General features: G+C 29.8%; 1 protein-coding gene across 1 annotated transcript; it reads right to left on the bottom strand.

Moving 5' to 3' along the window:
- Nucleotides 1–8,305: 8,305 nt before the first annotated feature.
- On the bottom strand, nt 8,306–12,064 carry LOC112638577 (probable cytochrome P450 6a13). The gene is made up of 6 exons (XM_025410570.1): nt 11,893–12,064; nt 10,323–10,695; nt 9,566–10,091; nt 9,100–9,321; nt 8,672–8,923; nt 8,306–8,550 (listed from the first exon to the last, which is right to left on the bottom strand). Exons 2-6 carry the CDS (start codon nt 10,653–10,655, stop codon nt 8,378–8,380), a joined length of 1,506 nt encoding a protein of 501 aa, XP_025266355.1. The 5' UTR covers nt 10,656–10,695; nt 11,893–12,064; the 3' UTR covers nt 8,306–8,377.
- Nucleotides 12,065–18,690: the final 6,626 nt, after the last annotated feature.

The raw sequence follows: 18,690 nt of genomic DNA, 5'->3' as shown, positions 1-18,690 counted from the left end.
CAATTTAATATAAAAAAAAAGTATGTACGTTGTTGTAAAAAAGAATGGATAAAGTTTCGAAATTTTGTTTACAATAGGAATGTATATATAGTATAATTAATTTAATTAAAACGGTATTTTAAAAAATTTGAGTTTATTATTCATTCTCTCTTTCTTTATATTAATATATATTAGTATATATATTATAAATATATAAGTATAGTAATATATATTATACAGGGTGTTCCCGGTTAAAAGGCCAAAGTTCAAAATAAAATTTGGGAGACTGCAAACAAGCAATATTTCTTCTGAGGTTTAACTCGCGAACGCTTTCGCGTTCAAAAATGATATCGACTTGTTAAAGTTACAGAAATAATAGAATGAATAATATCGAAATAATTTAGGTTTATCTTTTTTTATTGCTTTTTTATGCTTTATAGTAATCAAATTTGTAATTATTAAATATTTTGTTTCAATAATGATAGCACTCCAGCTTGGAGACAAGTAATTGCCACCTATCGAATATGTAAAATACTACTTTAACTCCACGAAAGTATTCAATGAACTAACAATTTTTGGTACACTGCCCGAAAAGTCGAGTTTCTGTTGTAAAAAACAGTAGTCTATGAATTGACCTTCATATCTTCAAAAACAAAGATCAAATCAGAAATATTTTTGGTATTATTCATTCTTATGGTTCTGTAACTTAACAAGTCGATATCTCTTGAACGAAGCGTTTGCGAGCAAACGCTTCCAGAGGAATTTTTATTATAATCACATAATTTCTATAATTGAAAATTAATTACAGGTATATGAATTCGCAAATTTTTTTAAAATTATATGTATATAAATGTGACCCAGACACGCCCAAGTTTTTGTAAGTTGCTTGGTCTTAATTTTTTTAAGTTCCAAATTTTACTTGGTACTTATTTTGAAATGTTCATTTTTAGTTTTGTCGAGAATCAATATATAAAATGCAAGATTGTAAATTTTGTAACAAATATTTCGAATAAAATCCTATCATTCTTCAATGTACTATGGCTAATTAATCATGAGATTTCATATTTAGTTTGATTTTTTTTTATTAAATTATATATTTTTTGAGGGAAAATTTTTATAAAATTATTTATGAATACAGAGTATTTTTTTATTAAAACGTTTTTGTTGCATACAAGTGTAATATTTTTTATGTTCATTGCGTATTTTTTTTTACCTTTTGTATAGGTTTATTTGTAAGAAGGATATTTAAAAACTGTAAAGAAACATATTTTAACCTTTTTATGCTTCATGTACAAACATTAATAGAACTTTAGTAATATCGGCAATTTTTGAAAAAAATTTAAGTTACGTAAATTAAGAAGAGTTAACTAACTTAATCTGAGAAAGAATCAAATCGTTGACAAAATATGTTTTATAATTTGGCAGAGAACACAACTTTCGCTTCTACTACTTGTTAATAGTTGTTATGATTGACTTTTGTTAACTTATATTGATTGATTTTCTTTTTAGATGAGAGTATGCTTTTGATTACAGAGTTTAAAAAAATAAAATAAAAAATAGGGGTTTTACAAAGATTAATAACTACATGGCATTGAAATATATATCATTTAGGAAATGGTTATATCAAACGGTATTATTAAGCAAACAGAAAAACGAATGATAATTTTTTCGTTTAATTTTATAATATATATAAATTTATCAATTAAAAGCACACAAGAAACAACCGTTTTCCACAATATTCATTTTATAATTCTTCTTTCGTAATGGTTAGCACTCTTATGAAGGATATTTCATTCCGAGAAAAATTATCTTTTATTTTATCTTGTCTTATTATATAGAATATGTAATTTACTATCATTCTATTTTAGTTACACTACTAACTGCAATAGCATTCAAATGTTTCTTAATCAAGCGAAAAATATTTCTTACCTGCGTGATATTTAAATACGGACACATAGCAACACTTTCTTTCTGGGGGTTGTTTGAAGTGTTGCAATCTGTCGGCATTAACGTGACAGTTGCCTTTGTCAGTACTAAACTCTTCAATAATACACATAACATTTTTTCAAACATCATTTGCGTTTTTCGTAAACGTTTGCAGTCAATCGATTTCCTCAATTACTTGTTTTTCTCACTCTACTAATTCTGATGTGTTAATCGAATTGATATTAATTCACATATATACATATATTCTCGATAGATTCCTTAAAACTCAGTTTTAACGAATTGCAAGTTATTATCTTCTAATGTTATGTTTTTAGATTTCTTTTTACGTCACGATCAGAGTATATATCTTAAGATTAAAGAATTCCTAGTAAGTAAATAATTTCTATTTCTTTTTTTAAGAGAACAAATGACAATGCAAAATGGTTTATATTCAGTGGATTTTATCACAAATACAAAAATATAATTATTATTAGCTTTCTTTTTTCATTAATATTATAATAGAAAAACAGTCGATAAAAAGATAATCACAATCAAATTACAAACGCTCAAAGAAGATATAGAATTATAGATCTTGTAACATTTTGAGCCATATTCAAGCACACGTAGCATGTAATCGAATTCACTTCAATATTGTCTATATCTTTTATTAAATATGTAATTATAACAATTCGTTCGTACGTTTGTGTTACTACGTACAATTGTATTACTATGTATGCTTTTCAAAATCCATTATTGGTGAGCAAAAATCGGTATATAAATCCATTCTTTATACATAATTTGTTATTATATTCAATTTATTTATTATAATGCAGTTTGAATCAAACGATAAGTAACGCGGTAGAATTATTAAACGATAAGTAACGCGGTAGCGTGTTTTGGCTAGAGATCACAGTAGTAACTGACTTCGAATAATCAATCTGATTATGTGTTGCCATGACTCAAAGACTGGACCTTGATGTTGTTTTCCTCTCTCCAAGGACATGCGTCGCGAATGCAGTACAGTCTATGCCGGTCTAGTGATGATAGCAAAGAGGGCACCGTCGCGTAAAAAAAGAAAATATAATAATTTATTATATTATTTTATACTTTATTTAATATATGTATTATTTTATTATATTATTTTATATATTATGAATATTATTAAATAAACATTTATTTATGTTAATATATATATATATATATATATATATATATATATTTTTTTTTTATGCGACAGTGCTATCATCACTAGACTGGCATAGACGGTACTGCTTTTCGCGGCGTTCAGCCGCTAGAATGTACTTGGAGTGGGAAAAACGACAACAAGATCTAATTTCATGACGTCTTATTAGCTGCATTCCGTATAATTTCCGTGTAATTTATTTTTCTTCACGGAAATACTTGATGTTATACAGAAAAGAATTAAAGTCTTTAAAAATTGTTTGACAAAAAGGTTATATATGTATAAAACAAAAATAGTTCTATTAATAAAAATAATTATATGTATATGTAATTATTTAATTTGAATTTTATATTTTTAAACTTATATTATTAATTTTTATATTAATTTATTTCTGAGTACCTTCTCTTTGGCCTAAGGGCACGTTTACTACATAATAAGATATTCTGATTATAAGAAAAGTAAAAATGAATTTAAAAAAAATGATTTATGCGTTTTCTGTACATTCACATAATACAGTTTGAATCAAGAGATACGTAACGCCATTTTTGCACTAGTATAAATAAGTACAAATTTACAGCAGCACATACAAATAAGTAATATAATTAATTGCACGAGTATTATTTTTATTATTTGCATTGAATAATCCTATAATATAATAACTTATATGATATAACTTCAGCTAATGTTAACTTATTGTTAGTATAATATACTTAATATATAATATATAATATATAATATCATATAAAAATTGATAATATTAATTACTTTATTATTTTAATTCTACTATTGTAATTTTATACTTTTCAAAAAAAGGTAAAAAAAAAAGTCGAGTCATCTCAATAGTAAAACATTATTGTATAAAACTATTTTACAAAAAATTATTTTAATAAGAAATTGCTGTATTAAAAAAAATTGTGTAAAATAATTGTCATAATTATCTACAAAAATTAATGATATATTTAAATAGAAAATTACGTCGAGAATAAAAGAGTGCGATCTTATTTTATGTTAATCAACAGTGTGTGTGTGTGTGTGTGTGTGTGTGTGTGTGTATGTGTGTGTGTGTGTTAGATGTGATTGACTGCTGATAAATAATTAGATGAAGAAAAATTATGTTTATATTTTCGTCGAAAGTTATTACATCTTTGTCGTAAAAATCAGAATCCTGATTTCTTCAACGAAACAGAACAGTTGATTCATGTAGCTTGTAACTTAAAAAATTTTAATTATTAAAAAACTCCATGCTGCCAAATTTATTTGTATATTATTCAGAAGCGTCGAGTTTTTTAATAATTAAAATTTTTTAAATTACGAGCTACATGAATCAACTGTTCATCGTTGAAGAAATCGAGATTCTGACTTTTACGACAAAGATGTAATAACTTTCGACGAAAATATAAACATAATTTTTTTTTATTTAATTATTTATCAACAGTCAATCACATCTAACACACACACTGTTGATTAACATAAAATAAAATCGCACTCTTTTATTCTCGACGTAATTTTCTATTTAAATATATCATTAATTTTTGTAAATAATTATGACAACTATTTTATACAATTTTTTTTAATACAGCAATTTTTTATTAAAATAATTTTTTGTAAAATAGTTTTATACAATAATGTTTTACTACTGAGATGACTCGACTTCTTTTTTTTACCTCTTTTTGAAAAGGTAATTTTTTTAGGATATCTCATTACGAGAGGCTAAGAGAAAACTTAAAAAGAAATTTCAAATATCGTAAAAAGCAATAAGAGAATATTTCGAAGGTTAAATTATCAGTTGGAGATTTGGTTCTATTAAGGGTAAGACATCTCTTCAATGCCTTTGATAAGGTAATTGACAAATTTCATCTTTTTGAAGATTCATATAAAATAATTCAGTATATTGGTGAAAATGCGTTTTTATTAGTTGATCATCAAAATGAATAAAGGGAAATAGGCATTTATAATCGTCGCAATCTCCGAAAATATTATAGTGATAAAAATAATGTTCCAAAAAAGTAGGAAAACATAATATTATGTGTGTTTGGTTTCTCTCTAAACTACTTTTGAATTATTGTTAATTATTGTTAATGATGATTCCAGTAAGTATGTGTGTATATTTTTATTAGTAATATTGATGTATATATGTGTGAAAGGTATGAATGATATGTAGAATGAGGTAATAACAAAAATGTCTTCATAGGATTAGTTAAATTGTAATTAATGTTTGACGTATATGTATGTGACATGGCAGTAAGCTAATTTGAATTAGTTATTGACGATTACTTTACGCTCCACACATCACTAGTTTGTTGTATAAAAGGAGAAAAATTGTAACAAGTGATGATGAAACTTGAACTGCCGCCTTTAAAGGTAAAGTTTGTTTCCCTCAATTTGACACATGCAAATGTTTAACTAATATAAAGCGTATGCCAATCTATAATGATCGAAGTGTGAGAGCCTCGTCTCTGCTCATCCTTTTTTCTGAGGTCCTGGCACGGCAAACATAGGGAAATCGATGATTTTCCGATGTTTGATCTATCCATTTGGAAAGAAGAAGGAAATAGAAGAAGTGAATACTCAGAAAGTAAGATCTGGCCAGCTTCTTCATAATTTCCACACAGTCTTTTTCACAAAATACAGAAGGAATTCGAAGTCCCGGAACAGCTGAGAGAGCCAACATCTCGAAGAGTAAGAAGATAAGTTATTATTTCGGAAAGAGATATAGCGAATTATTATTATATATATTTCTGATGTGATTAGACTGAACTTCTATCCATTGTCAATATTATGATTAAAAATAATTAAGATTGTTATATCTTGCAGACGGATGTCCGGTCTGCGAGGCAATAATAAGCCTTGCCGTTACAAAATATATAACAAAAAATAAAATAAAATAATTGAATTTTGTAATATATTGTTTCAATTCTATTTACTGATAATGTTTTATTTGTGATTTGTAGAAAGTTGGAAAACGAAACAAATTTGAAAATCGTTTAATTCATTTTTTTGGGAAAATAATATAAGTGTCTTGTGATTTTTTTGTAGTTTTATTTATAGAGATGAATAATATATCAATTATCGCAAAATGTTCGCACATTAAAAAAATGTTAAATGTGTGTCGAAAATGTGCATATAACTTATATTATTTTTTTTCGTTATTTTTGTATGTTCTAAAATCAGAAAAGGAAAATGTTTTAACATACTTCTTTATATATATTTTTATTTTATTATACTGTAACGATGCACCCCGTGCACCCCCTCGCATCATTATACCCGGCATGCGATCCGCCGGAAGCTGCCGCCCGGCAGAACATCCGCCGGGTAAAGGCAGGGGCGCGGTGCGCCCACATTTTTTAAACGTTGTAAAACACCTCGAACAGCGTTAAGCCGTTAATTGTCAAGCCGGAAAACACCGGAGATTGCCGAGGTTCCCCGAACCGCCGACCGGCGAAAGCCCGCGTTCGGCGCAACACCCGAAGTCCTCCGAACGGGCCCGACCGTACCGTTTTTCCGAAATCCGTTCGGAAGGGGTAATACCGCCGCGCGCCGACGCGCGGATAATTAGCCGGTATAAAAAGGGCATACTCGGCAATCTAATCACCTTTTCCAATTCCGATCACGCAAGTGAAACGTCTCGCAATCCAGAATCGCTCCTAGCAAAAAGCCGAATTTAAAACAGAGATAGAGAGCACTCTTCCTCTATCGAGAACTCTCGATTATAAACTGGCAATCCATCCAGCCGCTTCTTCCGATCGCAAAACGAACCTGAACGCACTCCGGTTCGGCCGAGGGATCTCGATAAAACGGTCCAGCATCCGACCGCCTAACGTTGTGCATTATATCTCGAGGCAGAGAGGAGAGCTACCTCGGACGAGTATTTCTCGTCGGCACAACGTTTCCTGAAAACTTTCCCTCAATACCGGGAATTTCATTCATATTTCTGCCGAAGCCGCGTACACCGAATTTACCCGGCGATTTGCAGAAACGCCAGCGAAAAGAAATCCTCAAAAACACGGCTAGACTTACCGCCAGACACGCGCGCATAGAAAAACGCGACGCATACCATCAACGGTCATTCACCGCACCCAGACGTAAACACGCGCGGCGTACGAAGCATTGTACCGAATAAAATATTGTTGCATTTCTGATAATAACCGCTGCATTTGTATTACGCGATACCGATCAATTATATAAATACATATATTTTGAATAATATTCGTGCGACTCAACACAGCCCCGGGGAAATCAGCTAACACAACCATGCGTGCCGTTATAACTCGATCTCCGCGCAGCGAAATAATATTTAACACGCATCGCGCTTCGCGCAATTCATACGCATATTGCAACACACACATCTCACATATCACTGTGACACACACACACACACATCCACACACTCACACAAACACACTGTAAGCTATTATAATAAAGTGTTTTTTTTTCACGAACACGCTCTCGTTATCAGTAAAATCCACGAACGAATCCTGATCCCGACTCCGGCTATTCGACAGCGATTCACGCGGAATTCGTCCGTGACAATACATTAGTAAAAAAAAACTTTTTCAAGATTTTAAAAAATAAGGTTTAAATTAACGTAATCGATTTCGTCTTAGCTAAATATAACTCAATTTTATCTTTGATCATAATTATTATATTACTTTTAACAATAAATATCGTAAAAGTTTAATTTAAAATTAAAAATAACATCATAATAATTTTTTGAAGTGATCTGTATATAGTGTTTTAATATGATACATTACAACGCGAAAGATCTTTTATTTTAGATATTTTAATTCGAAAGATAATTATGAATATTTTTCGTTAAGGACATTAATGAACATTTTTAGTTTTATTTAATTTTTTATTATTATTATATACAACATATATATTTTTTATGTATTTTAATATATTTTATATAACATATTTATGTAACATTTTATTATTTTTATTAACAAAAAATATTTTGCATACAAATAGTTTTACATGATTTGTCAATATTTCATATATTTACATTACATAGTTCACTTTCTATGTGCAATGTATACATATAATTAAAACTTAAAATTAAACAGGTTATATCCATATTACGCATGTAACAACATAAATTAAAATTAATTCAATCAAATTATTAATTATTATATACACCATAAAAAGTATTACAATATAACAATATTAGTAAAATATATTGATGCTATCGGGATATGGTTATTATTATTCTAATTTATAGATATTTTTTTATTTTTTGTTTCTTAAGAATTGTAATAACTTTGTTTCTTAAGAATTGTAATAAAGCTTAAATTAAGTTCGATTAATTTTAATTATTCTTAAGTGTATTCCATGCTTTGGTGCTAATAGAAATGCTTTAGGATCAATTATGTAGGGTATTTGCGTTTTATCGCAAACTTCAACTTTATAGTTTCGTAGTATCTTTATAAGACCAATCTTTGTCTGATAAACAGCAAAGCGAGCACCTGAAAATAGAAAATTATTATTATAAGAAAAGTTTTTCGATTAAAATAATATTACATGTAAAGCAAAACAAAGAAAACTGAAAGAAATGTATTTAAATATACGTAATAATTATCACTTTACCAATACAATTTCTTGGACCATCACCAAAAGGTAGATAGTGCATCGGATGCCTGGTTTGTATTGCTTCGTCATTAAATCTTTCTGGATCAAAAGTATCTGGCTTTGGATAAATATCTGGATCTCGATGAATCGCGAAAATCGGAATCCATACTTTTTGATTTTTTGTTATGTCAAGTGTAGTATCATTGAAAGTATAACTTGATGTCGATTGTCGCATAAGAAATGTCACTGGTGGATATTTTCGTAAAGTTTCTGCATATATTAAAAGTAATGCAAGGGAGAATTATTTGAAAATTTGTTTGTGAAGTATAAATTATCGAAATGTGTACATATATGTATTAAAATTTATTAGCAATAAAACTATTGATATTATAATGCTACTGAAAATTAATAGCAAATTATTAAATTATTTTTTTTGAATGATGTACCTTTGAAAACTTTATCTAAGTAATTCATCTCTTTTACATTTTCATATGTTAAATTGCTACCATGTTTGGTGTACTTTTGATCAATTTCCTCACGTAGCTTATCTTGTATTTGTTGATTTAATGCCAATTCGTAAAGCGCATGACTCATAGTCGTCGATGAAGTTTCAAAACCGGCAAGGAAAAATACGAACGCTTGAGCAGCTATCAAGCTTTCGGTCATCTCTAAAATACGATATTTTTTTACAATTAATTTTAATTCTTCAAATATTACATCAAATATTACAAATTATGAATAATCTACTATTAAGCTACAATTAACGTTTAATATTAATATATATTACTATTAATCTATAAATTTATATTTACAAAGACTCTAAAACGAAATGTCAAAAATTTAAAAAGTTATCATTTTAAAAATTTCTTGTGTCACAGAAAATTTTCATATAAATATACAGTCGTTACTTACTGATATCGCCCACTTTATCTGGATTCTTTTTTAACTCGCGCAGCATATCAATGAAATCATGCCTAATGACATTATTTGTTTCTCTATAATTCATAGTTTCTATGACAACACGTGTGAAAAATTGATTGACCTCCGATTGTGGTAGGATATAACCGAGCATTTCGTAGAGCCATGGAAGGGATTGTCTTATTCTCAACCGTAAAATATTTTGCCAGGTTGGCGTGAAGACCATTCTTCCCATCCTACGAAATTCACTGTCTTCGTCTGATAGAGCATTCATTTCGATGCCGAATGCACAAGTACCGATTACATCGGTCGTATATTTTGCCGTTACCTCGCGGCATTCTATAGGCTCGTTTTTGCTCACCAATTTCTCAATATATTGTTCAAGATGATCGGCGCATTCCGATATTAAAGAGAACATTTCTTTTAGCTTACCAGATGTAAAAACGGGCGACAACTTTATCCTTAAAGGTCGCCATCTTTTGGGCTCTAACGCGAAAAGATGTTGCGACAGTGGATCAGTCTACGATATAATAAAATACAATTACAGTCAAATAAATTTATCAATTTCATTAAATTATAATAATTTAAAATAATTTAAAATAATTTAATAATATTTGAAAAAACTTAAGGCTATTTAAAATTAATATAATCTTTTCAACAATTTTGATTATTGGAAAATATCGTAATATATGTAAAGTTATCACATTTATATAATTACAATATTATAATAAAATTTAAATTATCTACATACTTTTTCACTGACAGGAAGTCCTCTATCGGCAAACTTAGAAAAATCTTTGATAAGAATATCCTTAATTAAATCTGGATCTTTTACAATCAAAATAGGTGTTTTTCTTGTGAATATTCCAATCATGGATTCATTTTTATACTCATTGTATATTTCCATTAAATAATCTCCTGCGAACTTTTTATTAAGCATAACGTCTTTAAAATTACCAAAAACTGGTATCGGTTTTGGACCGCGAATACCACGTGACTTCCAAAAATCGTAGTTTGATGTAAAATAATAATAAGCTGCGAGAAATATAGCCGCAATACCGCATAGTATTTCAAAAGGTCCCATTGTTCTGCTGTTGCCAATCAATTATTTAGAGCGATGTTTTCTAAAAAAGAAAAAGTAATATTTTATTATATAAAATCTCATTGTTTATTCCATTTCAACAAATCCAAAATTTAATAAAAAGGTTGATAAGCATTAAATGCATATTTAACAAAGTATAAGTTTATTATAACTAATTTTTTAATCAAGTTTTATCGATCGGTATAATCGATAAGTCACTTATAGATATGTGTAAATAATTTGTAAATTGTAAGAATTTGTAACAATTTGTAATTTTGTAGATTGTTAAGAAAAGAGTGATGCAATTTCGTAAAATGTAACGCATTTAAATTATGACATGCAAATTACTTTTCATTTAAAATTTATTAATGTAATTTAAAGATAAACAATAATAAATAAAATTTTATTTTATGCTTTTAATAAATACATAATCTTAATTAAAAATATAATTCTATTTTTCTGTCTATTTAGCACAAATTTGCCACGTTGAAATCAACCGAATGAGAAATCTCATTTCTTCACTTTAATATACTATATTCTATATCAATATACTATATAACTATATCATAAAATCGCGAAGGAATGCTGTCAAGCATGTTTATAATAGCGAAGTGGAGATAAAGTGAGTAAGACCGTAAAAAACATAAGTAGAAATGTTCCTAAGATAATGAACTATACACTCTATATAAAGTTTTGGATTGAACCATGTGTTTTAATATTGTGCTTGCAAAATAATAATTTGCATACTGCTACAATCGTAACGCGACGATAATATAATCAGTAATATCGTTTATCACTTCAAAATATAAACATATCTAACTCACGTCATTCTTATCTTAGGTAAATGTCAAACTCAGGTGTTATTATTATTGTATGTAAATTAATGAATGGAAACACATTGCATCACTTTTTCAAATCAATTATCTATTGATAATTCACATTCTTTTCATCATCAAATGAACGATTTTCGCGAAGAAATCTGTGATTGAAATACAAAAATTAAGCACGTTCTCTGTCTGTGTATGTGTCTGTGTGTGTGTGTGTGTGTGTGTGTGTGTGTGTGTGTGTGTGTGTGCGTGCGTGTGTGTGTGAGACATACATTTTGAAATTCTGGAATTCTTTTAAAAATCTTTGAAAATGTTATTATTTATATGATAATCGAAATATTCCATTATATGCGATTCAGAAGACAAATGATAGATAATACCCAAATAAATGATAAATAATAAATATGACGTACTTGAATGCGGTAACTTAATGGACGATTACAGCAATTGACACATCCGGAGCTATCTCAGCCGATCAACTTGTCGCGAAGTGACTGGAAATGGTACTGGCTGTCGTGGTCCAAGTTGGATCAAATTATAAAGCGTACGCGCCACCACAAATGATGTGCGAGTAAGGAAGTGAGTCACGATGAATTGCGGAAACTACATGATCAACATTTATCTCAAATACAAAATACATGACGTCGAATACATGACTTCGCATATTATAATAGTGAGAAAATATAATTGATCAGATAATTTTCCTTAATCATTACACTCTATATGCTATTGCGTATGTACTCTGCATTTAATAAAATGAACTTATAAAATAATTGTCAGTCATTTTTCGGTCGATAATTATAATTAATTATGTGACTGTGTAAGACATATAATATAAAATATATACATTTTTTCAGATATATTGAACTAACAATTAATTTTTTAACTAGATTACACGTGATATTTTGGATAAACGATATAAGGAAAAATAGCTCTTTGCAAATAAATTTTAATAAAAACAAATTTTTTAAGAATATAATGAATTGAAATAAAGTATAGTATTCATGTAGATTACATTGTTATTTGAATTTGTCAATTAAATTATACATTCGGTTGATTATTTTCTTTATATTTCACAAACTAAACTATAGTACATTTTTTTTACACTTTATTACTTTTGTTATATGCATGTGCATTTATATTATTTTGTTATATGCATGAGACTTCTTGATTGTCTTTTTAATCGTTTTAAAGTATGTTAACTTTTGAATTGATAAGATTAAAACGTGTTATACAATTGTTTTCTAGTTAATACCCACACGGAAAAATTTATCTAATAGATATTTAATAAATGTCTATATGTGTATATGAGATCCATCTTCTATAAATAACTAGTAAACGTATATGTATACAGAGTATCCGAAAAGTCCCGGACCGGTCGAATATTTCATAAACTATGCACTTAAGAAAGAAATGTTTCAGGCAAAAGTTGTATGGCTTGAAGGGGGCCATCCGATAGTAGCAATGATTTGACATGGGAGAGTCATTTGAAATTCACCGTCAATTTCTTAAATAGAACTCCCTATTTTTTATTACGTATTCGTGTAATTTATCTCGAGAGTTTTCCAAAACATAATAAACTATAATAAACTATTTCTTCATTGAGTACTTTTCGAGTTATGAGGCTTGAAATCATTTCTTAATTTTACATAAATCGTAAAATATCTTGTACAATATTCATTTTTCGACTATTTTACCTTAATAATTTTATGTATAAAATGAGAGGAATCAATTGATGTAAAGAAAACACATAGTTGTTTTTAAGAAAAAAATATGTAATTTGCAATTAACAATTACATTTTTTTTATGTTTTATAAAATGGCGGACGTTGAAGATAACTTTCAAAACATGGGAAACAAATTATTTTTTTTAATTGTTGCGTTGCTCAGGAGAATCTACACGCTAATACACAAATGTATGAGTTTTGAAGCTCATTTATTTCCTAACAAATCCGTAACAGCGTGCGAGAGCTAAGACGTTTTAATAAAAATCTTGTGTTTGCGTAGTAAATTAACAGAGAAAATGAAGTGTACTCTGCAGGAATATAAGGATATGATTGTGGCATACGGACTAGCGGGAGAAAATACTTATCGTGCGGCCACAATTTACATGGAATCATTTCTCGGGCGTGCACGAAAACCAAGTGGCCGTACAATTTTACGTGTTGTGCAATAATTATGTGAAACTGAGTGTCGTGCATAATATCGGAATAACCGGTCCAACAGTGTCTCTTCGTGTATGAGATGAAGAAAGGATTCTTGAAGAATTTTATCATCGTATCACATTATCAACGCGTGCAATACATTTTATCGAGGGATTTTCAACCACGAATCAATTTTTGTAAAGGTACTGTCCATTAATTTTTTACATTTACGATATATTCAGCGTATAGTAAATAGCATTTTGAATAATTTTTAAATTGAGAGTGGAATAGGCCTATGGGGGAAACCACTATAAAAAAAGCGCACCATGCTAACTACCGCAAGGTGGTGTGGAAATGATAGCGCATCATTTTCTCGCCACGAAAAGGGGAGACGGTATCATTTTTCAGCGCGGTATTGCGATATATCGCAAACCACCATCATGTCTCGGAGAGCGACCCGCCCACCGCTTCGCCGCGTTCGTAGTATCGGATTACGGTGGGACGACTCTCATTTGTACAGAAATGTGTAGAAATTTTCATATTTGACTGCGCAACTATAATTATACTTACATAGACATTTATTACATTTGCATGCATAGACATAAATATAGTTACGCAGAAATATTCCCTACATATGTAATTATTTATTATATATATACACATATATATATATATATGTATATATATATATATATATATATATATATATATATATAATTATCATTATACATATAGGGAATATTTCTGCGTATTTATATTTGTGTCTACGCAGGCAAATGTAACAAATGTTTATGTAACTATAATTATGGTTGCGCAGTCAAATATGTAAATTTCTACACACACACACACACACACACACACACACACACCACCACGCACGCACGCACGCACGCACGCACACCACACACACACACACACACACACACACACACACACACACACACACATACAAATATATATATATATATATATATATATATATATATAATTATAAATTATACAAATATAGTCCACAAAATGATAACTATCTATTCTCTTTATTAATATATAATATGTCAAAATATATTATGTCTAATCTAAAAATGAGAAAAATTTTACAATCACAGTCCACTTGGCGGCCATTAAGTGTCACAAATCTGGGTTTTATTTTATTAATCAATGCACTCGGCGTTGCGATACTACTGCGTCGCTTGATAATAACTTTTATTAATATGTCACTTCTCTTCTGTCTTTTTAAACAAGTAACATGTCACTTCTATTCCTTGTTACACTATTCCGCACTATACTTTAATAAATTTATCTTTCATACGTACGTACACATACATATTACACTATTCCGCACTATACTTTAATAAATTTATCTTTCATATGTACGTACACATACATATACATATCGTACACGTATGTGCGCTCATGCACACATATGATTTTGTCACTTAAAGCATTGTACATATCGAAGCAATAATTGTATACGCAGCGATGTGAATGCCGCTTGAGGGACAAATTCGCCTGTTCCCGGGTTAAATGGCCAAATTTAAAGTATAAATTTGGAACCTGAAAACAAGCAAAAATTTCCTCTGGAAGTGTTTGCTCGCAAACGCTTCGTTCAAGAGATATCGACTTGTTAAGTTACAGAACCATAAGAATGAATAATACCAAAATAAAAATTTAAAGAGGTCCAATAGGCGTAGAGAGCTAAGTATCAATTAAAAATGTAGGTCAATAATCAGAAAAAAATATATATTAATAGTTCATAATACAAAAACAAAAAACAAAACTAATATAATATATATAAGAATAAAAGGTGTGTGCGGACGTTTCGACTTGTCTTCGAGTCATCTTCAGCGCAATTTAATTAACGAAGATTAGAGCATTTAGTAACACGGTTCGTAGAGACATAAAACGGTGATAATTAGAAACGGAAAGAATATAAATTAAATTCAAAAATAAATAAGAAATAATAAAAAACATTTTCAAAAAGGAGAAACAGCTCCGATCGCAACGGTTGTACATACTCAGGCTTACAAAATTTAAAGGAGATGTATCTCCAAACGCCACGGTTGTACATGGTAGAAACGCAAACGGCTCCCAATTGTTTCCATAAGTGAAACCACTCTCGTTTAGGTTGATTGACCCAAAGTAGAGTATGCTTCATTTGAAAATCTGAATAACGTACATAAAAAAGAATAAAAGTAAAAGCCACCACAGAACCCAAGAGCAATGTAAGTTTTTGGTCATATAATGATTAAAAACTGATTAGTTTAAATGAAAACAGTATTAAATAAATAGATTAGGCGACAGAGAACATTATTAATCAACAGGAATATAAATAAATACCGAAAAAGAAAAATAATTAGTCAAAGTATAAAACAATAATAGTCAATAAAATAAAATAAAAACCAAAATTCGCAGCCAATTAACAATCAGAAATTAGAGTGAGTACATGAAATAAAAGTAATTTACCATAAAAAACATTTAAATAAGGGTAGCTTACATTGCTATGAGGATCCAAGATGCACATGTATATACGTTAAAAGATCAGATGTACAAGAACGTTAATATCTTTTGAAAATTCTTTCTCTGTGAAACTATCACTTACAAGGACCAGAATATAAATGAACAAAGCAAGGAACGGTTGGCCGTGTTGATTTCTGTGTATGACCGTCAGATATTCGGAAGTTTATTTATTATATCATTATAAATGTCAGGAAAACATTCTGTATCAGTTTGTAAATTTAGACCGTTATGCTGTCGCTTAATATATAACATTTCGGAAATTAACCTCTTATTGTAAAAAGATTCTTTGTCAAGTATTTTAACGTCATCCCATCTGAAATCATGATCAAAATTTAACCTGTGTTCCGTAATGACAGACTTGTTAGTAGTAACTCTATTAATGTGTTTTTTGTGTTCATTTATTCTCGTAATTAACTTTCTTCCTGTCTGCCCGACATAAGATACGTCACAATTTCCGCATTCTATTTTGTAGACCACATTCTTATTTGAAACTTTCGGGATGCGGTCTTTATGAGCCTTAATAATAGTGTTAATTTTATTAAGACTATAATACGACAACTTAATGTTCGTATCTTTAAGAATGTTTCCAAAGTTATTTGTTAATGATGGTAAAAAAGGAACCGTGAAAAAAGATGAGGTTTCTTTCTCGATCAAGGCGTCAGATGTAGATGTCCGTGTCAAAAAGCGAAGTCTATGATTGATCGTGTCAAAAATAAATTTTAACGGGTAACCATTGTTCAGTAGGATCTCAATAATGAGCATGAAATTCTTTCGATGAAAAAACGGGTGCGACAACTTAAAGGCCCTATCGATAAGGCTAATTATTGTGCCTCTTTTTTGGCAATCAGGGTGTTGTGATAGGAAATTCAAATACCTACTTGAATAAGTTGGCTTATGATACCAATCAAAATGTAGTTTATTATGACCCGATATAACAGTAACTTCTAAAAAATTAAGAGACTTATTTGCTTCTACTTCCAAAGTAAATTGTAATCTAGAGTTAAAAGAGTTAAATACAGTTAATATATGGTCAGTCAGATTGGAAGGACACGCAGTGATTATATCATCCACATATCTAAAATAGAACGGAGGTATGAAATTAATTGTGTTTAGAGCCTTGTTCTCAATATCCTGCATAACGATATCAGCTAAAATTGGTGAGAGGGGTGAGCCCATTGGAGTACCATATAACTGTCGATAATAAATGTTGTTGAAAATAAAAAAGGTGGAATTCAACACCATTTTAACTCCCAATAAGAATTCTGATTTTGGAAGATCAGTGCTATTTTTAATATATTCCCATCTATTTGAAACACTGTCAACAGCGAGGTCAATCGGAATATTCGTGAAGAGTGAAATCACGTCAAGGGAGATAAGCTTGTAATCACTATCTAATTGTACATTATTCAGTTTTTTTATCAACTCAAAACTATTCTCTATAGAGCTGTGCGCCGAAGGGAAACCCTTAATCATAATTTTATGTAAAAAAACCGCGAGTTGATAAAGAGGGCTATCAATCGACGACACAATCAGTCTAAACGGACACTCAGGTTTGTGCACTTTCGGTAAGCCGTAGGCTCGCGGGAGAGAACCTTCACTATATGATAACGAGCGGTATGTAGCTTGTGTGATATAATTATTATTTTTCCATCTCGTAAGCAATCCTCGTAAATTGGAAATTAATTTGTTAATAGGATTTCTATCTATAACCATATAAGTTTCGTCATCCTTGAGTAGCTCTTCAATTTTTCGGATATACAGTATGTGTGAATTAACGTGGCCCGTAGTGATTTATTGCGAAGTTAATGGGTTTAGAAGAAAATAGTCCAAACAAAAATTGTATGGTTACAAGGGGGACATAATATAATGAAACTTGTTCAGTTACAGGTGGCGCCACTTTTGAGATATCTTAATGGAAGCCATTTTTGTAAATGGAAGTTGATTTTTTTTTCTAATAAAAGTTGTAACAGATATTGAAACGAATACAATGGTTTTTGTATTTTTTTATTCGGATCAATTTTGACCGAGTTACAGCTTTAAAGTTTCAATATTGCCAAAAACTGCTGTATTTGTCTTGATGCCAGCCACTTCTATTTGAATCCAAAAAAATGCAACAAAGAACAAAGAACAGTCGATTTACTTTTTTCAAGTAGAATTGTACATTTATTATTTTAATATTACAGTTATAAAGTAATTTTAATATTTCTTTTTCCCTTCGACATAGCCGCTGTCATGTAGAATGCACTGCTGCAATCTTCTCATCGTCTCCTTTTCGACGTTTTTTAACATTTCGGGGGTCATGTTGGCGAACCTTACGATGATCGGTATTTCACGATAAACTAAAACACTTCAGTTCCGTAGGCATAATACGTACATAATAAACACAAATACGAGCGTATGCTCAAATATGAATGCAAAAACATAAACACGAACGAACTGCCAAATGTAAACAAATAAATGCCAAGTTCGCCGGTTTTTTCTTTACGGAATAATTCAGTTTTAACTGAAGTAAGTTAGTTTATCGTGAAATATCGATCAAATAAGTTCAGCA

This window comes from Camponotus floridanus, unplaced genomic scaffold (assembly GCF_003227725.1).
Source record: "Camponotus floridanus strain SB8 unplaced genomic scaffold, Cflo_v7.5 scaffold324, whole genome shotgun sequence".
NCBI lineage: Eukaryota > Metazoa > Arthropoda > Insecta > Hymenoptera > Formicidae > Camponotus > Camponotus floridanus.
This window is presented reverse-complemented; position numbering and strand designations above follow the sequence as displayed.